This window comes from Phyllopteryx taeniolatus, chromosome 20 (assembly GCF_024500385.1).
Source record: "Phyllopteryx taeniolatus isolate TA_2022b chromosome 20, UOR_Ptae_1.2, whole genome shotgun sequence".
Lineage (NCBI taxonomy): Eukaryota > Metazoa > Chordata > Actinopteri > Syngnathiformes > Syngnathidae > Phyllopteryx > Phyllopteryx taeniolatus.
This window is the reverse complement of record NC_084521.1, coordinates 632576-658147: the sequence shown is the minus strand read 5'-3', so window position 1 is coordinate 658147 and position 25572 is coordinate 632576. Positions and strand designations below refer to the sequence as shown.

General features: G+C 45.3%; 1 protein-coding gene across 11 annotated transcripts in view; it reads left to right on the top strand.

The window, feature by feature from the left end:
* Positions 1-25572, top strand: part of LOC133470162 (RNA-binding Raly-like protein) — a 75354-nt gene that overhangs the window by 19516 nt on the left and 30266 nt on the right. For all 11 annotated transcript variants that reach the window (XR_009785884.1, XR_009785885.1, XR_009785883.1 and 8 more), the window contains one exon: positions 16276-16549. Coding sequence is in view for 7 of the 11 variants with exons in the window: in XM_061758200.1 (XP_061614184.1) it covers positions 16294-16549 (256 nt within the window). In the remaining 4 variants the exon portion in view is untranslated. The remainder of the gene's footprint in view (positions 1-16275; positions 16550-25572) is intronic.

Sequence of the window (25572 nt, the reverse complement as noted above, 5' to 3'; positions counted from 1 at the left end):
TACCTACCTGCCTATCAACCAACCAACTGAGCGATTTACCACCCTACCGACTGACCAAGCCACCAACGACAACCCTACTGAGCGACTAACCTACTTACTGTACCGACCGACCAGCCTTCGGACCGACCAACTTGTCTACTGATCTACGTCCCTATCCATTGACCAAGCGATCCACCTACCTACCGACCGACTTACTTACCTACCAACCCACCGACCTAATTACCTATCTGCCAACCTTTCTTTCTTCCTTCTTTCTGCCTACTGACCTAGTTATCCAATTGCTTACCTCTCGACCAACAAACGTGATCTTGTCCAGGCGCGATGGCCTCGCGCTGGCGGCCAGGCTTTGAAGAAAGCGTTCTGTTTTGGCGACACGACGCCAGTAATGTCCCCGCTGCTTCGTCGCTCGGCACAAGGATACCGTTAAACAAGGTCGTGAGTTCCGCCTTTAAATTCCCGCCGAGCCACTCGCCAAGCTTTTGAAGCCGCAAAAATTGTCTGTCATTCTCCGACAATGGAGCGAGGCGCGCACATAAATTAAAAAAGGAGACCCGTCGGCGGCCTACTAAACTGCTAATTGCGGCTGGCTTGGAACAAGATGAAATTAAATGTCTCCTGACAGAACACTGTGGTGCTTCCCGGGATAACGAGGCCACCTGAGTATTCCCTGAGAGCATGTTTGGAAAATTGGTATTTTGTAATAGTTTAAGCCTCCATTTGGATGCTAACCGTCGTGTGGTGGTCATTTTTTCAGACTTGCCGTACAACCAAACAAACAAAACGCATTCTAGTCTCTTCTCTCTAGTTAAAAGAAGCACAAGGTTCAGAGAATTTCATAGTGGCAAAAACATGATACAGCATTACAGAACAGTTAGTTTGGACCAAGCAATTTGATTGGACAAGAGTCATTCCATGAGTGACGATAAACAGTTCAACAGCACTGAGACTTTAAACTTTACATCAACGGTCAATGGTTATTGAATATTTCTGTGGGTTGTTAAAGACCTAGTATCGCAAACATAGACCTAGTTCCAGAAATGAAATTTGATTCAAAGTATGAGTGGCTGCCAGAGGCGGAAGAAGGTAAGTGGACTTTAGCGCCATTAGCAAGTGCGCTCTTGTGATTTAGGGACACATTAAGTCAACAAACAGGAGCGGCCACTCGGCCAAGCGTCAATTGGCTTCCTTTTGCTTCATTTGCCTTTTCGGATTAGTTTGTGTAACTTTTGCCTGTCATGAAGCGCCCGCTAAATGACGTCATCGCGTGACGCGCTCGCCGTCAAAGTGAAACAGCATCACAAGCTTCGTTTGTTTCTGTCATGATCCATTTTTATTGTTGACTTTGTTGGGAGTAGATTTAGTTTTGTTACATCTTCTGCCATGTTTTTCTGTCTCTTGTACATGTCTGGTCCACTAGTTTTCTTTTCCACCTGTTCTCGTCTGCCCTGTTCCTGGAGTTAACCAGTCAGCTCCGCACCCACTCGTGTCTTGTCCAGGTGTGCCTTGTTGTCTCATGGATTTGTTTGTATTTAGTTCCCTGTCTTCTTTCAGTTCCTGTTGGTTCGTTGTCGTTGCTCTCGTCTTTCATCACTTCAAGTGCTGGTTACTGGATCAGGCACCGTTTTAGCCACAGGCCCAAAAATCTGGAAAACTGAAATGGTGAAAAGCAGTATAACGCTACAGTGTATCTCCAGAATTTAATGCTGCATAGTTCTAAGCCTTTGCACGTTTTTGGCAATTATCTTTAATCATGCACAATGTATTTAGAAACAAATCTCTGAATTCACTTGAGAGGTCTTTACAAGAGTTGTCAGGATACAATTTTGTAGATTTAATGGTGGACAAAATGTGCTGTATTTTGCAGTTAGCCAAAGGAAATTTGTAGTAATCAATCGCACGATTTGACTGGATTTTCGATTGTTATCATTCCTGATGATCTCATTCCTTCTTACTGCCTGCCATTTTTGTTGACACTGGAGAGAGTGAAAATAATCCATCAAAATGTGAGTCATCGCTATAGTAACCAGCATGTGAAGTATTCCCCGCAACCCTGGAGTGTTTTTTTCATCCGGCGCCACTTGGGACACAGGTGAGGCGTGAGGCGCCGTCTCGACATTATCCCCGAAGATGATTTGTTTCCTCCTCGTGCGGCGTGTGCGGCGAGAGCTTTTTAAGTGGAGCGGGGATTCAACGGCGGAGAGGACGACGCGTTCACAACAATCACGCGGAGCCGGCCGACGCCAGCACACACCTGCCGCTATCCTCGCTGATCAAATTGGATTAAGAGCCGCGAGGGATTGATGTATTCTGCGCTGTTTGACCAGATGAGTTCGGTCTTCTACGTGCAGCTGCATGAAGAATTGATGAAATCCTGTCAGCGCCGTTGAAGCGCAGAATTCCTGCCGTAGAAGTGCCAACTCGCCACCGCACGCACGCCGCCGCTTTTCGGTGCCCTCATTTACATTTCAGCTAATGGCCGAGCTGCTGACCAAAGTGACCTTTTCGTAACGTTTTAAACAATAGGTAAGGGATGCGGGGGGAGTACTTGTACTTGTCTTCACCTGAAACCAGGACAAAAACGTTTGGGGTTTTGCCCGCCAGATATACCCCAAAAGGTTTTGGATTTTTTTTCCATTTCCTTAAAAGCATCGAAATGAATCCAGCCGAGCCTGTGGGTGAGGACGATAAATTGAGTGGATGTCATAAATAGTTGTACAGAGAAGATTTCGAGATGGACCGCTTGGCGTGCGAAACTGTAAGATTTGTTTTCGATCTGATACCAAGTAAATATATATACAGATACTTTTCAATACTTAAGGTTGAGTGTGGAGCTGCAACAATTAATGGAATATCAAATTAAAGTGAAACTGGCTCAGTGCATCATGGGATATTTTTCATTTTCAAGCGAGCATCGTCGTTGACTACTTTTTGAGATAGGTTGAGGCCGAGTTATGGGGAGAACCTCTCGTCACGGCGCATTCCAACAGCGCCCACAGTTTTGCGGAGAGCGACTTCAAACGCAGCTTTTATATCAGACACGATCACGGGGACGAGGCCGTGTGTGTCATCACCACGGCAACCCGGCATCGCCACACGAGCAGAGGTGTGCTCTGTTTGTGGGAAGCCGGACCAAGGGAGGCTGTGGCGTTGATGAAGATGATAGTAATCATGCATTCAACTTATATAATGCTTTTCAAGGGGCTCGACAACGCTTTACAATTCCACGCAAGACGTCAGCAGAACGTTTTGAACGTTCGCCGCTCACGTGACCGCTCGCTCTCCTTTTGGCAAAAGTCACGTCCAGTTTGCAACTCGAGTTTTTCATTTCGATATATGGAGAATGTTTGGGCTTCCAACCCGATTCTAATCGGAATACAAGGCTCCATGTAAACAAGGCTTATGTTTAGTGTGCTAATATGTTTCATGTTGAATGTATCGTGAAGTAGTATGTTTATTACTATTGTGTGTGTGTGTGTGTGTGTGTGTGTGTGTGTGTGTGTGCGTGTAGTAGTACGTGTATGTTTGGCTTAGTATATAATATGTTTAGTTTAAATGGTAAATGGAGTGTACTTAAGCTCCACGATTACAGGACAAAGCCTCACATTCACCCATTCGCACACAAATTCGAACACCGATGGGCGGCTGCTGCCATCCAAGCGCTGCCAGGCCCACTAGGAACAAATTTGTCTTGCCCACTTCGACAGCCGGGGAGTCGAACCAGTGACCCTTCGGTCAAAACCCCGCAAGAGAGGATACAGATTGCCGTTTCTGTCCATTCACCTCGCGAATGTACGCTCCCTACCCAACAAAATGGATGAGCTTCATCTTCTGATGAAGACCAGTAAAGACTTCGGACGTTCCGCCGCCATGTGCTTTACCGAGACTTGGCTTTGTGAGGCTGTACCCGATGGCGCCGTCATGCTTCCGGGTTTTCATCTTCACCGAGCAGACCGCATCACGGCGTTATCGGGGAAAACAAAAGGCGACGGATATGCTTCTATATCAACGAAAAATGGTGTACGAACGTCACGGAGCTCAGCACACACTGCAGCCCGCATTTGGAGTCGCTGTTTTTGAACTGTAAGCCATTCTACTCGCCGCATGAATTTGCATCATTCATCTTGGCTCGCGAGTACATCCCGCCTCAAGCTAACACGAACGCCGCACTGCTAACGCTCGCCGAACAAGTCAACGAAATTGAAAAAATACACCCGGACTCATCCCTCATTATTCTAGGGGACTTTAACAAAGCTAAACTCAACCACGAACTCCCTAAATACAAGCAGCACGTTGAATCTTCCACCAGGGAAAATCACATTTTGGACCACTGCTATACTACGCTAAAAAACGCATACCGTGCTATACCTCGTGCAGCCCTGGGCTCGTCTAATCACTGCTTAATTCACTTAATACCAACATATAGGCGAGAACTTAAATCTGCGAAGCCTATGGTGAAAACAGTGAAAAAGTGGACCAATGAAGCAAAGATGGAACTTCAAAGCTGTTTAGACTGCACAGACAGGAGTGTCTTTGAAAAGTCAGCTGGCAGCCTGGATGAATATACTGTCACATCCTATATCAGTTTCTGTGAAGAGGTATGTGTACCAACAAAGTCATTTCGCACATTCAACAACAACAAGCCGTGGTTCACTGCCAAACTTAAGCAGCTTCGCCAACCACGCATATCGAAGCGGGGACAGGGCCCTGCATAATTGCGCTAGAACCCAGCTGACTAAAGAAGAAGAAGAAGAATCGTCTTTTATTGACATGAACATGCATGCATGTACACGAAATTTGTTCTCTGCATTAAACCCATCACAGTGAACACATACACATTAGTGGAACACACTGGAGCAGGGGGCAGCTGAAGCGCCCGGGGAGCATTTTGGGGTATCAGTGTCTTGCTCGAGGACACCACAGCCGTGAGTCTGGGGGATGTTGGCAGATGGTCCAGTCGGGGTCGGGGTCGGGAACCTAGCTCCCCCACGGTGGCAGGCGATGATCTTAACCATTGGGCCACGGCTGCCCATTGAAATTAACATTGCAAAGAGGAACTATGCAGCAAAGTTGGAAAAACAGTAGTGCTAACGACTCCAAATGAGTCTGGCGTGCATTCCATTCTCTGACAAATTACAAGCGACGATTCCCCCCAAGATGAGAACAATAGCACACTAGCCAACGACTTGAACACCTTCTACTGCAGATTTGAAAAGGACACTTTCACACCCCACAACCACCCGGGCGCACCACCAACCACTATCACACCACCGACTTCTGCGTTTACCATCCACGAACAGGATGTGAGACGCATCTTCAAACAACAAAAGATTAACAATCTTGTCCCATCCTGCCTCAAAGTCTGCGCGGACCAGTTCGCTCCAGTCTTCACACAGATCTTCAATAGATCTCTGGAACTGTGCGAAGTACCATCCTGTTTCAAACGCTCCACCATCATTCCAGTCCCCACGAAATCTGCAATCTCGGGTCTAAATGACTACAGGCCTGTCGCCTTGACATCTTTGGTCATGAAGTCCTTTGAACGTCTCGTGCTGGAGCACCTCAAGAGCGTCACAGGTCCCCTGCTGGACCCCTTGCAGTTTGCCTACAGGTCTGCGGATGATGCAGTCATCATGGGACTGCACTTCATCCTAGAACACCTCAACAGTGCAGGGACCTACGCGAGGATCCTGTTCGTGGACTTCAGCTCAGCGTTCAACACCATCATCCCTGAACTCCTTTCATCCAAGCTTCTCCAGCTCACCGTCTCACCTGCCATCTGCCAGTGGATTTACAGCTTCCTGACGGGCAGGGAGGCCACCTCATCCACACGCAACATCAGCACTGGGGCGCCCCAAGGTTGTGTCCTCTCTCCGCTGCTCTTCTCTCTCTACACGAACGACTGCACCTCAGCCCACCCGGCTGTCAAACTCCAGAAGTTTGCAGATGACACCACTGTCATCGGCCTCATCAAGAACGTTGACGAGTCTGCATATCGACAGGAAGTGGAGCGGCTGGAGCTGTGTGCGCCCGACACGACCTGGAGCTGAACACGCTGACTATAGAGATGATCGTGGACTTCAGGAGGCATCCTTCACCACAGCTGCCCCTCACACTATCCAGCTGCCTTGTGTCAACTGTTGAGACCTTCAAGTTCCTGGGAATTAGTCTCTCAGTACCTGAAGTGGGCGACCAACATCAACTCCGTCCTCAAAAAGGCCCAGCAGAGGATGTACTTCCTGCGGCTTCTGAGAAAGCACGGCCTGCCACAAGAGCTGCTGAGGCAGTTCTACACAGCGGTCATCGAATCAGTCCTGTGTTCTTCCATCACAGTCTGGTTTGGTGCTGCTACAAAAAAGGACAAACTGCGACTGCAACAGACAATCAAAACTGCTGAAAGGATGGTCGGTACCCCACTACCCACCCTTGAGGACTTGCACGCTGCCAGAACTAAGACAAGAGCGTGCAAAATCCTCTCGGACCCTCCACATCCCGGTCACCGTCTCTTCCAGCTCCTTCCCTCAGGTAGGCGCTAACGATCAATGCAAACTAGAACTAGCAGACATTCTAACAGCTTCTTCCCTCTTGCAATCAACTTCTTAAATACCTAACCTACAATTTCATTACAACATGCTGGCAATTTTTTGTCTTGAGTTTGTTGTCACATTTCTGTGGGGTCAATTATATGTTACTCGTGCACTCACTGTAGTAGTCTTGCCACGCTGCACTATTTGCATATCTGTTGTTGACCAATACTGACCCTCATGCCAGAGTAGCATCTGCTCCATTTGCACACCGACTGCGAAGTATCTGAAACATTTGCACAATCAACATTGTCCCAGATTATTGCACTTGTCACATTAAACTGCATACACTCCTTGAAGTCTCGGCGACCTTTGCACAATGGTCATTGCACCGGACTATTGCAATATTAGTCTTTCAAACTGTCATTCGAACTGCTCTAAGTGCTAGAGGACTCTGCATCTTTTTGCACAATTGTCAAAAAAAATATACCGCCGTTATCAGATAACTAGCAACCCTTTATTGCTCAGTTTTTTTGTCAATGTCTTTATGTCTCAAGTGTTCTCTGTCAATTGACTGTCTGTTGTCGTCCTAGAGCGGCTCCAACTACCGGAGACAAATTCCTTGTGTGTTTTTTGGACATACTTGGCAATAATTCTGATTATGATTCTGATAATTGTCTGTTCCATAGAAAAAAAAACCTCCAAAATGATAAAGATGAAACTGTTTAAAAGTCAGGTTTTTTTGTTCAAAAGTTCCACGTTGAGTCAAACCTTTTCATATTCTCAGACAAAATAATAAAATAAAATAATAACAATTGACGCTTCGAGGTCATATTTTGGAAAAAAATATGTCATGTTTGAGACTCCAGCGGAATGGCACATGAACAGAAAAAGCCAATCACAAGCATCGTTTTTTTTTTTTTTTTTTTTAAATGATCGTTGTGGTTGTCTACCTACCGCCATGCAGTTCCAAGGTTTTTTTGTTTTGTTTTGATTTTTGCAATCCAGAATGAAAACTCAGCGAGATATCAACATCGATTCTTGCAAGTGAAAATGGGGCCTTATCTAAAGAAACAGCAAAAACAAATATAAAAATAGCAGTTTCTTCGTACCAGATTTAAATTTTTACCTCTAAAAGCAGTTTGCATTCTTAAACTCAAGCTTCTTTTTTTCTTTTCCAACTAACAATGTGAAATTTTCCTGCAAATGAGACACTCGGGCGCTCGTCATTTGCAGAAGATTTCCCAGCTCACTGGAGGCTGGAAATAAACCAGACCAGGACGGAAGGAATTAAACGAAAAGAAGGGGAAAAACGCAAATGTGAGGACGACGTGACACGCACGCACACACAAAGTTCACCTCTCATTGGACACTGTGAACATCATCAATTCCCAATGTGGCTTTGCAATTAGCTGGCGTGTGTATGTAATTGTCAACGCTGCGGATAAATGTTAAGGCCACGCAAGCACACACACACACGTTCTTCTCGTGTGGTCCCAAGCGGAAATTTCTTATGCAGTGTTGCCTTGAGATACAAGTTTAATTTCTTCCTTAAACATGTGACAGAAGAGTCTCTGCTAGGATGAAGGGCAAAGTTTATAAAACAGTGGTGATGGCCAGCCATGATGTATGGATTAGAGACAGTGGCACTGAAGAGAAAACAGGAAGCAGAGCTGGAGGTGGCGGAAATGAAGATGTTGAGGTTCGCTCTCGGAGTGACCAGGTTGGATAAAATTAGAAATGAGCTCATCAGAGGGACAGCCAAGGTTCGATGTTTTGGAGACAAAGTTAGAGAGAGCAGACTTCAATGGTTTGGACACGTCCAGAGGAGAGAGAGTGAGTATATTGGTAGAAGGATGATGAGGATGGAGCTGCCAGGCAAGAGAGCTAGAGGAAGACCAAAGAGAAGGTTGATGGATGTCGTGAGGGAAGACATGATGGCAGTTGGTATTCGAGAGGAGGATGCAGGAGATAGGCTCTCATGGAAAAGGATGACGCGCTGTGGCGACCCCTAACGGGACAAGCCGAAAGGAAAAGAAGAAACATGCTCACAACTAAGAATACTTGCATCTCAAAACATCGTTCCCCATTGAAGTGATAGAAAATTCTGTTAATCCATTCCAGCCTTCCCCCCAAAAAACAATAGCAGCACCAATAATACATTGGACATTAATGCCTTGTTAGGCATTGTTAGCTTGGTGCATAGTATAAACCTTGTTGTGACTTTGACTTTTTACCGGGAAACTGTCCTGACCGAAGTTTGTATTACCATCATATACTGTTGCCGCCAACATTAAACACCAAAATCATGTTCATTTGTTAATTTAATAAGCAAAAAAAATAATCATCTGCAATTTATTACAACGTCATTAAGTTATTGGTAGCCTACGGTGTTAGCTCACTAACAGCTCGCTGCTCGTGACAGCAGGAATGAATTAAGTCCTCCCAAAAATGTTTTATTGTTTTTATCTTCTGTAAATGTGTCTCAGTTTGATATCTTGTATGTGTTTTTTTAAATCAGAATCAGAATCATCTTTATTTGCCAAGTATGTCCAAAAAACACACAAGGAATTTGTTTCCCGTAGTTGGAGCCGCTCTAGTACGACAACAGACAGTCAATTGACAGAGAACACTTTTGAGACATAAAGACATTGACAAAAAAAACTGAGCAGTAAAGGGTTGCTAGTTATCTGGTAATGCCGGTACATTTTTTCTTTTTTTATTGACAATTGTGCAAAAAGATGCAGAGTTTTCTAGCACTTAGAGCAGTTCGAATGACTAATATTGCAATAGTCCGGTGCAATGACCATTGTGCAAAGGGCGCCGAGACTTCAAGGAGTGTATGCGGTTTAAAGTTACAAGTAGTGCGATAATCTGGGACAATGTTGATTGTGCAAATGTTGCAGATACTCCTCAATCAGTGTGCAAATGGAGCAGATGCTACTCTGGCAAGAGTGGCCAGTATTGGTCAAAAACAGATATGCAAATAGTGCAGCGTGGCGAGACAACTACAGTGAGTGCACTAGTAAGGTATATAATTGGCCCCACAGAAATGTGACAACAAACTCAAGTCAAAAAATTGCCAGCATGTTCTAATGGAATTCTAGGTTAGGTGTTTAAGAAGTTGATTGCAAGAGGGAAGAAGCTGTTAGAATGTCTGCTAGTTCTAGTTTGTATTGATTGGTAGCGCCTACGTGAGGGAAGGAGCCGGAAGAGCTGGTGACCGGGATGCGGAGGGTCCGAGAGGATTTTGCACGCTCTTGTCTTAGTTTTGACAGCGTCCAAGTCCTCAAGGGTGGGTAGGGGGGTACCGACAATCCTTTCAGCAATTTTGATTGTCCGTTGCAGTCGGAGTTTGTCCTTTTTTGTAGCAGCACCAAACCAGACTGTGATGGAAGAACACAGGACTGATTCGATGACCGCTGTGTAGAACTGCCTCAGCAGCTCCTGTGGCAGGCCGTGCTTTCTCAGAAGCAGGAAGTACATCCTCTGCTGCGCCTTTTTGAGGACGGAGTTGATGTTGGTCGCCCACTTCAGGTCCTGAGAGACTGTAATTCCCAGGAACTTGAAGGTCTCGACGGTTGACACAAGGCAGCTGGACAACGTGAGGGGCAGCTGTGGCGAAGTCCACGATCATCTCTACAGTCTTGAGCGTGTTCAGCTCCAGGTTGTGTCGGCCGCACCACAGCTCCAGCCGCTCCACTTCCTGTCGATATGCAGACTCGTCACCGTCCTTGATGAGGCCGATGACAGTGGTGTCATCTGCAAACTTCAGGAGTTTGACAGTCGGGTGCGCTGAGGTGCAGTTTTTCGTGTAGAGAGAGAAGAGCAGCGGAGAGAGGACACAACCTTGGGGCGCCCCAGTGCTGATGCTGCGTGTGGATGAGGTGGCCTCCCCCAGCCTGACCTGCTGTGTCCTGCCCGTCAGAAACCTGTAAATCCACTGGCAGATGCCAAGTGAGACGCTGAGCTGGAAAAGCTTGGATGAAAGGAGTTCAGGGATGATGGTGTTGAACGCTGAGCTGAAGTCCACGAACAGGATCCTCGCGTAGGTCCCTGACCTGTCGAGGTGTTCTAGGATGAAGTGCAGTTCTATGTTGACTGCATCATCCGCAGACCTGTTCGCAAGGTAGGCAACCTGCAGCGGGTCCAGCAGGGGACCTGTGACGCTCTTGAGGTGGTCCAGCACGAGACATTCAAAGGACTTCATGACCACAGATGTCAAGGCGACAGGCCTGTAGTCATTTAGACCCGAGATTGCAGGTTTCTTGGGGACTGGAATGATGGGGGAGCGTTTGAAACAGGATGGTACTTCGCACAGTTCCAGAGATCTATTGAAGATCTGAGTGAAGACTGGCGCGAGCTGGTCCGTGCAGACTTTGAGGCAGTATGGGTACACATGGTCTGGGCCTGCCGCTTTGTTAATCTTTTGTTGTTTGAAGATGCGTCTCACATCCTGTTCGTGGATGGTAAACACAGAGGTCAGAGGTGTGATTGTGGGCGGGGGTGCGGCCGGATGGGTGTGGGGTGTGAAAGTGTCCTTTTCAAATCTGCAGTAGAAGGTATTCAAGTCGTTGGCTAGTGTGCTATTGTTCTCATCTTGGGGGGAATCGTCGCTTGTAATTTGTCAGAGAATGGAATGCACGCCAGACTCATTTGGAGTCGTTAGCACTACTGTTTTTCCAACTTTGCTGCATAGTTCCTCTTTGCAATGTTAATTTCTTTAGTCAGCTGGTTTCTAGCTCGATTATACAGGGCTGTGCAGTCTAAACAGCTTTGAAGTTCCATCTTTGCTTCATTGGTCCACTTTTTCACTGTTTTCACTGTAGGCTTCGCGCATTTAAGTTCTTGCCTGTACGTCGGTATTAAGTGAATTAAGCAGTGATCAGACGAGCCCAGCAGGTCTCGTTATTGCGCATCGGGTACAGCGTCGCAAAGCCAGGTCTCCGTAAAGCACATGGCGGCGGAATGTCCGAAGTCTTTACTGGTCTTTAACAGAAGATGAAGCTCGTCCATTTTGTTGGGTAGGGAGCGTACATTCGCGAGGTGGATCGACGGGAACGCCAATCTGTGTCCTCTCTTGCGAAGTTTCACCTGGATGCCGGCTCGCTTCCCTCTATGGCGTCCCCTCCGCCTCCATGCGCCGAAAACCGCGGACGCCGCTCCGGTAAGTAACCCGGCGGGGGGGCGGGGGGGGTTACTGAGCGGATTTGCGAAAGTTGGTGAAAGAAAGTCCGGAGTAGCCTCCTTGATGGTTAGCAAGTCTCCCCTTGTGTAAGTGAGTCGTGTAATGTCTCCAAAGACAAACGAAAAACACAAAAACAAAAACAATACTAGAGAGCGCGTAACCGAGGCGACCACACTGGTAGGCGTCATCTTGGTAGTGAATCAACTTTGGTTAGCCCGGTTGTTTTTAAATGTGCTCAGGAAATCCATTTCCTTCCACTCAGCTTTTGATGGTTTCCCCTCACAACCATCCATCCATTTTCTGAGCCGCTTCTCCTCACTAGGGTCGCGGGCGTGCTGGAGCCTATCCCAGCTGTCATCGGGCAAGAGGCGGGGTACACCCTGAACTGGTTGCCAGCCAATCGCAGGGCACATACAAACAACCAACCATTCGCACTCACATTCACACCTACGGGCAATTTAGAGTCACCAATTAATACATGTTTTTGGGATGTGGGGGGAAACCGGAGTACCCGGAGAAAACCCACGCAGGCACGGGGAGAGCATGCAAACTCCACACAGGCGGGGTCGGGATTGAACCCCGGTCCTCAGAACTGTGAGGCTGACGCTCTAACCAGTCGTCCACCGTGCCGCCCCCCTCACAACCAACAAGTTTTTTTTTTTGTAGGTTATGCAAATGTTAGCGTATGGGAGTGTGCGTGTGTGGCGTGCGACGACTTAATAGCAGGCATAAAGTCTGAATAAAAAGCAGCGAGCAAATGAGACGGGCCGGCGGGCCCCGGGCCATTAGGCACGCGACGATGCGGCTAAGCGGGACAACAAAGTGCTCCCGCTGACAGTTAGTGCGGTCGCTAAGCTCCGGCAAAACTCTCGTGACACGCGCCCCAAAATCTCCCACGCACCCGCCCGTCTGCTATTAGCATTCGAGCAGCCGCGCTGGAACGTGCCTGAGGTGAAACCTCAAGCGGGAGTGCAAGCTTTTGAAAACAAAGTCTGTCGTGCTGAATTTCGGAAAAGCTGCTATGTCCCGTTACTGCACATTGTGTTGTAAACACACACCACAAATGCATTGTAAATGGTGTATGAAGTGCACATACATTCATATGCACTGTGGATTGTAGATAATGCTACATGCATTGTTTCCAAAATGGTAGAGAGAGTGCACATACTCGACATGTTTTTCATGTGACTGTTTTGTCTGTGTTTTTTATGTTTCTCTTCAGAGAGTGTGGACAATACAAAATTGTACATAACGTGTACATGCTGTACATGATTTTCATCAGAGTCATGTTTTGATACTGTTGGATTTATCTTACCCAACATTATAAAAAATAGACACAAAAGGAATGAAGACGCTGGTTTATTTTTCTCATGAGGAGGGCGTATGGGAGATTGTTCAGATCACAGCCTCTCAACACGCTCTAAACAATCTCTCCTGTCGCTCCTGCATTTATTTGAAAATAGGGAGGTTTCTAAGTTTACAAGACATAACATACTAAGCTACAAGACACAACACACTAAGGATAGGGTTTCAAGGTCAAAACATGGGACCAACACCGGCCACGTCCCGGCCACGTCCTTCTCTCTGATGATTCCTGCTGAGTCATCTTCTTGAAGGCGAGACATCTCCCTTTCTCAAAATCGTCCATAATACTAATGCAAGCTAAGCAAATAAATGATAACTTCTACAATATATTTAACATTTCCCTCCTGTTTATCATGTATTTGCACAAATTCTCATATCATTTTACAGTCACTTCATTTCGCTTTTTGTTAACTGTAGAATCATTTTTATGAAACAAATACATTTACACTCAGAGTAAACTTGTCATACATGAATGTTGTACTTTAAACATCGTAATCACCTGGATCAGGAAAAAAATCAGGTAAAACAACATCATCATCATCATCATCGTCATTATTATAAACCTCCAATAAAGGATACATATGTTCCATACGGTTCCATGTGGGTAATTGCTGTGGTGATTAATCTACTGATTAAAGCCCGAATGCATGGGGTAAAATAACATCCACACAATGTCAGAATGGCTGCAAAAACAGCAATTGATATCAATATTGGTGAAATTAGGGTTTTGTATTTACCAAAAACGTCCATCCAGCTGTCTCACAAGGAGTGTTGATTGAGGGTCCGTAGACCATCGATGGCTCTGGTCAAGCTGCCATCTGAAGCAGTATTGTTTGTTCTCCAAACATACCGCAAACACCTCCCTCTCTTGCGAGGAGCATGTCGACAGCTATGCGGTCTTGGAACGTCCTTGAGCTGCTCATGCACAGCTTCCAACCCACTCTGAGTCCAATTTCCTAATCTCTGTACATTGAAGTGGATATAGTTTATCCCATCAACATTTTTATTAATCGTACACCAACAGCATATGAAGTATTCAAATCCTCCTGCAACTTGGTCAGCTAATTTGTATTGATTAGGTACCCCACAAGGAACACCTATGGCGTCGATGTATGTTTTATGTTGGATAATTTTGCCTCTGCCAGGATAAATCTCTTTTTTGTCTATGTTCTAGATTGGACAAAAACATTGGTGCCCTTTCCATTAAATCTTGAACAGGCATAGGGTATACTGACACATGCAATATCAAAGTGATAATAGCGCACAATCCAGCTATATCTTTAGGTAATCTATCAAACAGTCTATCAGAATCAGAATCATCTTTATTTGCCAAGTATGTCCAAAACACACAAGGAATTTGTCTCCGGTAGTTGGAGCCGCTCTAGTACAACAGACAGTCAATTTACAGAACACTTTGGAGACGTAAAGACATTGACAAAAAACAATTGTGCAAAAAGATGCAGAGTCCTCTAGCACTTAGAGCAGTTCGAATGACTAATATCGCAATAGTCCGGTGCAATGACCGTTGTGCAAAGGGCGCTGAGACTTCAAGGAGTGTATGCGGTTTAAATTGACGAGTAGTGCGATAATCTGGGACAATGGTTGTGCAAATGTTACAGATACTCCTCAATCAGTGTGCAAATGGAGCAGATGCTACTCTGGCATGAGTGGCCAGTATATGCAAATAGTGCAGCATGGCGAGACAACTACAGCGAGTGCACGAGTAATACATAATTGGCCCCACAGAAATGTGACAACGAACTCAAGTCAAAAAATTGCCAGCTTGTTGTAATGGAATTATAAATTAGCTGTTTAAGAAGTTGATTGCAAGAGGGAAGAAGCTGTTGGAATGTCTACTAGTTCTAGTTTGCATTGATTGGTAGCGCCTACCTGAGGGAAGGAGCTGGAAGAGCTGGTGACCGGGGTGGGGAGGGTCCGAGAGGATTTTGCACGCCCTTGTCTTAGTTCTGGCAGCGTGCAAGTCCTCAAGGGTATCATCTCCGCACCACCACCAGATGTCGCTCCGTGATACTGGCACAAAATTTGGTCCGACCTTTAAGGTTACTTTACACTGTGTGTCGATCAGTGGTCCTAATTTTTTTCCTTTACTAATCATGTTTATACAAGTGAAATTATTTGGTGCTACTAAAGTAGAAAACATCGGTTTGTGTTTATCTGCTTTTGTTACGGGATATATAGGATCCCATGATTTACACCTCTCAGTTGGTACAGTAGCGTTCATTAATGGAATAATACAATCTTGTGATAATTGTGCCGGAACTATGCGCAACAAAGGACTGGGACCCATGCTGTGTCACATGTCTCAACCGGAGGGATGGTGGCACAGATAGATTGACACTTTACAGCCCTAAAAAAAAAAAAATAGCAGAAAGAAACACGTGGGTTCATTTAACACACTGTAAAAGAGTCATTTCAGCTGAGTACTCAAATAGGGAAGGTGAGCAAAAGTCTGATAACGGAGCGGGAGCAGATGTGTAGATTCTGAAAACGCTTGCTGGTCAGTGAAGAAAAAAGACACCAACCCTTTTAGTGAGAACTCAGCAGAAAGGCACACCCACATTGGTTATAAGATTCGATAAGTTGTTACGTAGCAACTTTGGCTACTATGGTGTTGGTTTTGTTTTTGTGGTACATGGGACGTCCCACCCTAAATGATACAACCAATTTTTTAGATAGAAAATTACTGTTTTTATTGTTTTGATAAATGGTAGCAAAGGTTTACATACATTTTTTTCATGCAACTGTGTTGCATGTGTGTACATACTTTTCTTTGGAGTGTGTGAATAGCACAAAATGGCACATAAAGAGTCCATACATGATTGACAAAAATGGTAGCTAAAGTGTCCAAACGTGGTTTTCATGTGAGAGGTATGATAGCTGGAGTTGACGGTACAAAATAGTACATACGTGATGAAATGTACAAATGTGGTTGTCATCAGAGAGTGTTGATGGTTAGATCAGAAAAAATGTACATCAAGTGTACATACATAGTTTTTCTTCAGATTGTGGACGGTACAATATGGTACATAAAGTGTACAAAAGTGGTTTTCATGTGAGAGTTATGATATCAAGTGTTAATGGTACTTCAAGTGTACATACACGTTTTGTAAAATGGTAGCTAACGCGTACATCCGTGTCTTTCATGTGACTGTGTTGTTGTTGTGTGCGTGTGTGTGTCAGGAGCGCGCGTGGTGGAGGATGACTGGCAAAACGCAGACTAGCAACGTGACCAACAAGAATGACCCTCGCTCGCTCAACTCGCGCGTCTTCATCGGCAACCTCAACACGGCCATCGTCAAGAAGACGGACATCGAGGTGATCTTTGCCAAGTACGGCAAGATCGTGGGCTGCTCCGTGCACAAGGGCTACGCCTTCGTGCAGTACGTCAACGAGCGCAACGCCCGGGCGGCCGTGGCGGGCGAGTACGCCCGGGTCATCGCCGGACAGCCTCTCGGTGAGTCCGCTGCTTTTCGTCGCTTTTTACGCCAAACGTGCCGTGCCGCCGCGTGTGTGCGCTGTGTTGCTAAGCTAACTGATGCTGTGGGATGCGTGGACAAAAATAATGGGACGCGCCTCCGTTCTTTTTCACTATGTGGACAAAAGTTGTCAATAATTGCGTTGTAGCGTTGATTGGTGGCGTGTGACACTGAAGGATTATAGGTAGTGAAGTCTTGATATTATTATGTGTAGGCTGTACAGCGGACGCCCCTGTTTGCGGAGCAGAGCGACCGGGCCGGACCCCGAATAGCCAAAATCTGCGGATAATTGACACCCATTTTAAGTGCATTGAAATTTAAAAAACACTTTTTTTTACCCCAAAAAAGTCTTGAAAAAGTGGGAATAAAAATCGGCGGATAGGTAAATCCGCAGGTTCCGAACAGCAAGCGTGGGGGTTCACTGGAGTATCTCTCATTAAGTCTACCTTTCATTTTTAGGATTTTTACTTGTATGATGCACACAATATGGACAAAAGTATTGGGACACACTTTTGAATTGATCAATAAATCAATTAAGGGGTGAATTAAAGCCCATATTTGCTCCTGAACCCCAAGTACGAGTATTCATCATGCGTACTTGATTCATAATCCTCCAAAGCAACATGAGCGTGTGTGCAGATGTGACAGTTGAGATAATAACGCCGCTTTAATAAAACGTTTCGGGAGAGCGAGTCGCGACCTGCGGCAGAGGTCGGCTCTTCAACTCCGAATCGTCCCGTGGCTCGTTCGTCTTCGTCTACGCGCTAATTGGAAAAGCATCAGCTCAGGATCGCCGGGACCTGGCTGCTCTTAATTGTCAATTAAGGACGCGGCTCGCGTCACGTTACGCAATAACGAGACCTCCTGTGGTCATAAGTCATTAGACACACAGCAGTTTTCATTATGTGGACAAATATTGTGGGACATGTGACCAAAAGAAATTGGACAAAGGTCAATTTTCACGTTGGAGACTAAAATTATTTTACCATTCTTTTAAACACGGCTTGAGGTACACTTAATGATGCTTCATTGCACACCAAAGATCTCAACTTTTTAAAATGTGTCAAGCAATAGCGCTCACACTTCCTGACTGAAAGGTTGTTTGAATGATTTTATAATGCCAATTGAAGCCAGGGCCAAATGTTCCAGAGATAAAAGCTGGAATTTCCCCACACTTGAAAAACAGATCAAAAGAGTTTGAAATGTTGAGAAGACAGATAGACAAATATGAGTTTGGTGTGTGACTTTGTTCATTTGCTTAATGCAAAATTTCACTTTGTTTCTGGTCTGATTATTGACTCCCACCACGAGCTTATCAATAAAGGACGGCAGCGCACACGGCCACTTTCTTATGTGGTCAACAGTAATGAGACATGTCCATTTTCTTGGCCAACAAACGGAATATGACTTTTTCACCATGTGAACAGAGACTATGGGACACCTGTCCATTTTCACATTGTGGCCAAAAGTAAGTCAGACACATTCATTGTCTTCAAAAAGTAACACACGACCATCCGGCAGCGTGTGCACCCGGGAACGTTTGCCCAGGAGTGAGGTTGGAACTCACCAATGTCGGACACGTTTTATAATTTGCGAGGTCGGCGGTGCCATTGAAGTCGAAAATGGAAAAAGTTGCCAGTCCAGCCTTCGCCCGCTCTGCGAGCCGATCAATTATTGTAATGGGGCTGTGCGGCGATGCGGCGAGTTCAGCGCCGCGGCCTCCTTCTAAAGTCGGGTTTTGCGATGGAGCCGTGGCACATATTTCAGCATACGCGCAGTATGATATACTGAAATCATGAGGACGTCGTCACAAATGGACTTTCTCAGTGGTCTCCATATCGCAGATTGGCATCGTTGTGGAACATATAAACCTTGGCGTCACTTTTGGTGCTGAGATCTGCCCAGCTTTCCGTTCTTGACCTTTGTTGTCCCGTTAACCCCGAAATGTGTGGCGCTCACCGGCGCCAGCCTGTGCGTAAGGAGCAGACGTCTCGCGCTCTGTCGTCTCGGCGGGTGACGATGTTGATGGTGACGTGGCGGCGTTCGCGAAGCTCCGATCGGTGTCCTCCGAGGTCTTTTTTCTGGCTTTCGCCTCCAGATCTCCAGCTCACGCGGGCACAACATTACGTACACCTGCGCCATCGAATGACATGAGATGTCATAAATATGACTTTATTAAGATAATATGCTACACGCTTTGTGGGTCATACGTTATGCAAAACGCTTTATTCTTAATGCCGCATGCTTTATGGTTTGTTCTTCAGTGTTGGGGAGTAACTAACTACATGTAACGAGATGATGTCATTTAATTACAAAATGTATCTACTTCTAACCTATTACATTACTGAGAGAAAATGTTTACATTTACATCCATTACAGTTTCCCATAATTACAATTGAAGTTACATTTGAAAAACTATTGTTTTCATATCACTACCTCCTCCTAAAGCTGACGCTTGTGATTGGCTCTCTCATGTGCCATTCTGCAATTCTGTCTCAAACGTGACATTTTTTTCCAAATCTGACCTGGAAGCGCCACTTTGTGGGTCAATCTATGACAAATAGTTGCACAATTTCATTTTCAACAGGGTAGCTTGTAATTGTAACCGAGTACATTTCCGAAGTCATCTTCCCAACACTGGCTACGTACTTGCTGTAGATCTGTGCTGGGAAAAAAAAATACTTCCTCTTCCAAGTACCACCATAATGACTAACATTAAAATATAGTAACAGCAAAGTGTTCTTTACAAATGAGAAAGCGGTTTTATCCTAAAAAGCATATTTAATATTATTGTAATCAACTGGAACAATATGCACAGTTTGAACATTAACACTCTAAGTTCAATTTAAAAAATGCACTTAAATAATAATTAAACAGTTAAACATTAATTAAACAGTTAAACATTAAATGCAAATTCATTTAAAAGTTCAATACAACTGAACTGTACTGTACTTAAAGTAAAAAAAATAATAAAAAATACTGCATAGCTACGAGCTTCATTCGTGGCGTAGATCGTTAATTTATCCCACGAGAGAAGCGAAATGAAATGATTGCTAGCTTCTGCATGCTTTATGGTTCATATTTCATTCTACATGCTACAAGCTTTTCACTTCATACTACATGCTGCATTGTTTATGCTACTCATGACATTTCCTTTGATGCTTCCTGCGCTCTGATTTTTGCCCTTTTCTACATGCTTTTCGTTGCATGTTCGTCTTTTTTTTTGGTTTTTTTTCATTGCGCGCGCCATACGCTCGACGCTCCAGCTTTGGCAGTTGTTCCGCTCGTGATTGACAATGTTGACTCCACATTTGCTGCGTACAAATTGCAGCCGTTTAAAATCCAAACCGCCGCTTTTAGGGGCTTTTCTGTGGGGGGGTTTACATAAGATGATGTAGTTGCCCTGACAGCTTGGGAGCATGTCATTCTTGCCCTCCCCTCTTTTTCTTCTTTTTTTACTCCTCATCTCCGGTGAGAGCAAGCGCTTTGAGCGGCGGCGTCCTGACGTGACACGGCGAGGCGAGCGTGTTTTTCGCTTCTGGAGGCAGCAGATGTGCGCCATTGGCAGCCGCTGTTGGGGAAGGACAGTCAAAGTTGGGCTTTTTTCAAAAACAATTCCTACAAGCTGTTGCGTAGGAGGGTCAAGTGAACACACAACACGGCCGTCCTGCTCGTGTTGACTCGTGCTTGGCGTTTCACGTGCACGCCTCCCTGGGGCCCTGAGCAAAATTCCATTGTGGGGCCACCCTTCTTCTGCTCTTAATTACCGATCATTCATATTTTCTACTATAAACTCGTACTAGGGTTGATTTACACACTGATACTGAATATTATCTAATAACAAAATTAAACCAGTATGTAACGCTACCTTGACTTACAAAATCCCCAAGGAGTGCCGCGATTTATACTTTTTTGTGGCCTAATACAATACCTGTAAATAAATATTAAAAAAGCTTGACAATTTTTGAAAAGCATATCTAAACTTACCTCCTCCAGCTGAGGTTTGAAGTCCTTTTTTTTAAGAGAGCAGCAAGCCAGAGAACGAGCACATGGCTAATTTGTGTGTGTATATATATATATATGTATGTGTGTGTGTGTGTGTATATATATTCTAATCAATTGTAATAAGCATCAATTATCCACAGATTATCGCTATTCGTGGTCCTGAATAGTGGGGGTCCACTCCAGTCCATAATTAGATGCAGGCAATTATTATGAGGATATTCTTGGCTCATGTGTGCATGTAAAATGAACAATATGTAAAGGTTAAAGCTAAAAAGGACATCAGGGAACCCCCCAAAGCCCCCAATCCTTCTGCTGCCAGGGTCTCTTTGCGTCTTTCTCCCTCCCCCTTGCCCCCTGTGAGTGCCTCAGCGGGCACGAGGCACAATGTGGACAAAGTAAGACGGACGACAGCGCGCATGGGCAGCGGGCATGTTGGCAGCATACAAGTGCAGCTAATTCTCGGATTAGAAAGCCGCAGTTCAGACGCCGAGAAACGCCGAGGCGTGAATCGGCCGGCGCGCCCCCATGCTCAGCGGGCGTCCGCCGAGCTCTCGGTGTGTGTGTGCGCGTGTGTACGTGGGGCCGTTCACATATGCTCGCGTCTGCCTCCACCCAGCAGTTGGCGCCGCAGTCCGACCGGCATCGTTCCACCTTACGGGGAATTTGGAATCGACGCCGCCGAGCGGGATTTTACATACAATGCCCAGTAACGCGTTACTCCAAAGTGGCCGCCATTTTGACTAACAAGTAATGTAGCCTGGAAGTTACTTCACCAAAGCAGTTAGTTGCTATTGAGTCGACGATGAGTCTTGGCGCACAATCATTTATGACCTGAAGAATTGGAAGCCCGTCTGGCCAATAGCATTTGACCAAATAGGCAGGCCGCTTCCTTTCTAATGTTTTGCGGCAAATGACTTGGATGTCATTGTTTATCGTACAATGATAACCATCCTTAGTCCAAATAAAAAAAGACGATGGTCCGTCTAACATATACGTATACTGCAATGGCCCATTACTCTACATCCACTGGCAGGGGCGGAGCCAGAATTTTTCAGCATTTTGTGGAGTGTTCGCAAAATGTAATGAGGTGGGCAGAGGGAACGATCAAGGTTTTTGCCCCTTCAAAACTGATCGAGAGTACATTTACAGTTATTCCATGAAAAGTTATCCAACATGCTAGGAATCAAACTTCGTTTGGAAGTGACGCGACCGCTCGCATGAGCCCCCGAAGCCAAACACCGGCATGACGGAATGCCAGGTGGCAAAAGTACTGGTTCGCTGGGCTGAAGGAGAAGTACAGATTCTTGCAAAAGTCAAAGCACTGATTCAAATTCTGTACTGAAGCCAAAGTACAAAAAGTACACACGCCTTGAGGTAGAAGTGACCCGACTGCTTTGACTTGTGAGCAAAAAAAGGAAAAAGCAGCACAATGCTTCGATTCGTGCTGATTCGCAACGTGGCGCTAATGGCTCGCGCCCTCGGATGCTCTTCCGCGACCCCGCCGCTGTCTCTCCTGCTTAGTGCGCAAATTTGAAATGCGTACGACACGGCACTTGAGTGAAGCTGGACGGAATGAATTAATCAAAGAGTGTTAAAAAGAGCCCGGCAGCTGGCCGCGGGCCGCGTTCGGTGTCGCCCATCCCGCGTGGCCAATTACGCCGCCTCGCTCTAGGCTGCCGCATCGGCGCCCATGCCGCGCAGGAGCCTCGGCCCCAGAAGGTCGGCGTCACGTCGCCTCGGACGGCCTTTTTTCCGCCGTCCGCACTGCTCGGGACGTATGGACCGTCTCCCCGCTTCCTGAAAGGTGACGGCCGTGGCCTTTGGGGACCTCGCGCTTGATTTGATGAGGACACCACATTTCTCCGCTCACTGAATCAAGCAATCAATTGCTATTGCTCAAAAGTGCCAAATTGGTCAAGCTAAACTGGCCCATGTTACTTATATACTAAAAAACGGTGAAATTGGACATTTCTGAGCTCCAATGAGAAAAGCTAAGAGAAATCTTGTTTCCCACAGAAAAGAATCAGCTCTTCTTATGTCTAGTGGTAAATACAAGAATCAGGCAAAAATGGCCTCCCCTTACTTGTGTACTCTTTAAAAATTTGACATTTCTGATCTCCAGTGAGAAAAACTAGAAGCATTTTCTCCTGCAAAAAAAGAATCGACTCTTTTGTGTCCCAAAAATATATAAATTTTTTGTAAAAATAGCCTTGAAAAGCTAAAATGACCTCCCCCGTATTCGTATACGACAGGAGAATCCAAACTTTTCCCTCCGATGGCTGTGTACAGAAGAATCAAAGGATGCAAGGACCAATTTCAAATTTTTTAACTTTCAGCAGTTGTACAGTGTCTATTTTTGAAAAACTGCTACGACACAGCTTTCTGTTAACGTTTGTAAGACAAATTTGGGGTGTTCCACCGCCCTGAATCCCACGAGACTAGATCTGCCCCTGCACTATGCAGGTCTCTGTATTCATAAGCAAAATTAAAGCAATCCGTAGTAAGATGACAACTTTTAAAGCAGTTACTTGCGGATCTTAAATGTGATCTGTTCACAAATCATACATTGACACAGAGCAGAGTGTGGGCCAAACCGCTTTTGCCTCAGAAACTTCTGAATTGTCTTTATTAAACATTATGAAGAGAAATTGTGTAACTGTTTTAAATGTAAATAGTTTATTTGCATATCTAGAAAGGCTTGATGTCAAACCAATTCATGATTATTATAAGTACAAGACCATTGTTGTTTTTTTGGCGTCACACCCATGGGGGACACGGGTATCGCAATTTCCCCGCTTTTTCGACACACACATTTCTGTTGCAGTTTTTTCTTTTTTTTAATAGTTTTGCGGGCCGTGTGAAAGTTCATTCTTAGTGTATGTTGTGGGCCGCTTAAAAATGAAGGTCGGGCTGCAAACGGGCCCCGGGCCTCAGTTTGGATATCGGGCATTGCCAGCTGGGAGATCGGACATTTCGGACCTCCATTCTTGTCTCAAAACTACAAGAAACCTTTTGAAAAATGACAAGGACTTCTTGGCCTGAATCATAGACGGCATCCATCTTCATGTCCATGTACTAGTACACTCTTTGGCCGCACTAGTAAAGCAATTGAGTGCACGAGTACAGTAGAATGTCATACTAGTAACATTTCTATTTTGCCACCACTGTATGACATTTCTGCACACTATTACGATAACTTTGGCATACTAGTAGGAGATTTTACACTACTCAGTCAGGTAAAACTACTAGTGGGCCTTTTAGTTCTACTAGTAGTGTTCAGGGGGCTACTAGTGCGTGAAACATGGCTGCTAGTTGGGCCGAGTAGTGTTAGTAGTGTAGCACATAGTTTACTAGTAAGGTTTAGATGTGTACTAGTAAGCAAAAAGTGGCACTAGTAGTGGAAAAACATCGTAATGTGCTGAATTGTTTTGTGGGTGAAGACGAAAAGCGTACTGGACCTTAAGCTGCATGTGGACTTTCCGTCGCACTCAAGATGGATGGGGAGGACAATGAAGAATAAATCTGGCGAGCCTTCATTGGGATGCTAATGACGTCACGCTCGCCTCTGTCACATCTTCATGCGGATGTGCCGGAAATGGGAGTTGAACGTGGCGACTCTGTGATCATCGGCTGCCACCTAGTGGATGTGGGGGGTTGTTACAAGGCAAGGGACATTTCATTAGGTACACTTCTCATGCGCTCCAATCAGAAAATTCTGCTTTAAGGTTCTAAAGCTCGATGATACTGTGCTGTGAATTCAACAACACGTTTATTGTGATTGTAGTTTGTCCACTGCATCGTGTGTGCAAGATTTGCGTACTACCTTATGACAGTAATAATAGCATGTTGACACTAAGCATTACAGTGATTCAACCCCAAAAATCTTTTAAAAATAATCATAAAAAAATCATTTAGCCAACACAACTGTGCTGAGATTTATATACAGTATACGGGAAACTACATGAACTTCCTTTGGAGCCTTCCCGTGGAGGAAGCTGCATGACGCAACTTCCTGTAGGAGGAGCTAACAGGACTGCGTTTGAAACGCGGCAACCAAAAAGTGCAGTTGAGATGAGGACTAACACAAATAAGTCAACAACAAAGAATTTAAAGGAATATAGTTCATTGAAAAGTCTCATTTTAGGAACCAGGGGCAGGCAACAAATGTTATTTTCACACGGCCAAAGGGATTTAATAAATTGTATTTATTAAATATGCAATCATATCAATGTGCAGGACATTTTGCTTGATTAAAACAAATGTACACTTCATTTTATCATGCATTTTCCCGGCAGGCCTCCGCCGCCGTCGTCCCAATCCCCAAGAAACCCGCGAGCTCGGCCCTACATGACGACAGGCCTGTCGCTCCGACATCTGTGCTCATTTCCTCGGGGCCGCACGCAAATAGTACAAATCCGGTCGGCAGCCCGCTAGATTGCAGATTCTCGTTTTACAATGAGACTTTACAGTTTACGGGCAACAAGTCTGAAATGAGAGTTGCGCACCTTCGCTGTAGTACCAGGTTTTACCACAACGTGCTTGGCAGCACTGAGCTCTACTGGAAGACATGCAACGTCGTTAACAGCAAGAACAACAGGCAGAGAAGGTCCCCGACTAAGCCCCGGCAATAGTCGTTAGTTCCTGCAGGGCAGGGAGCGTATATGAGTATCACTGTACGCTCTTTTTGTAGGTGCTGCTGCTCCATGCCTATTTAAGTAGCACCTGTTTCAAGGTTTATACTTCACGCAACATCTACGCTAATTTCCTTCAGCTTGTATATGGAGGTTCACATCATCGGTTAGCATTAAGCGAGCATACTTTTGGTCAACTAAACTATATGGTTTGGTTGAACATTTCAGTGTTTAAATGTACAATATTTCCTTTTCTTTTGTTTTATGTGTCAATGAGTAAACTGCAACTATCCATCCATCCATTTTCTGAGCCGCTTCTCCTCACTAGGGTCGCGGACGTGCTGGAGCCTATCCCAGCTGTCATC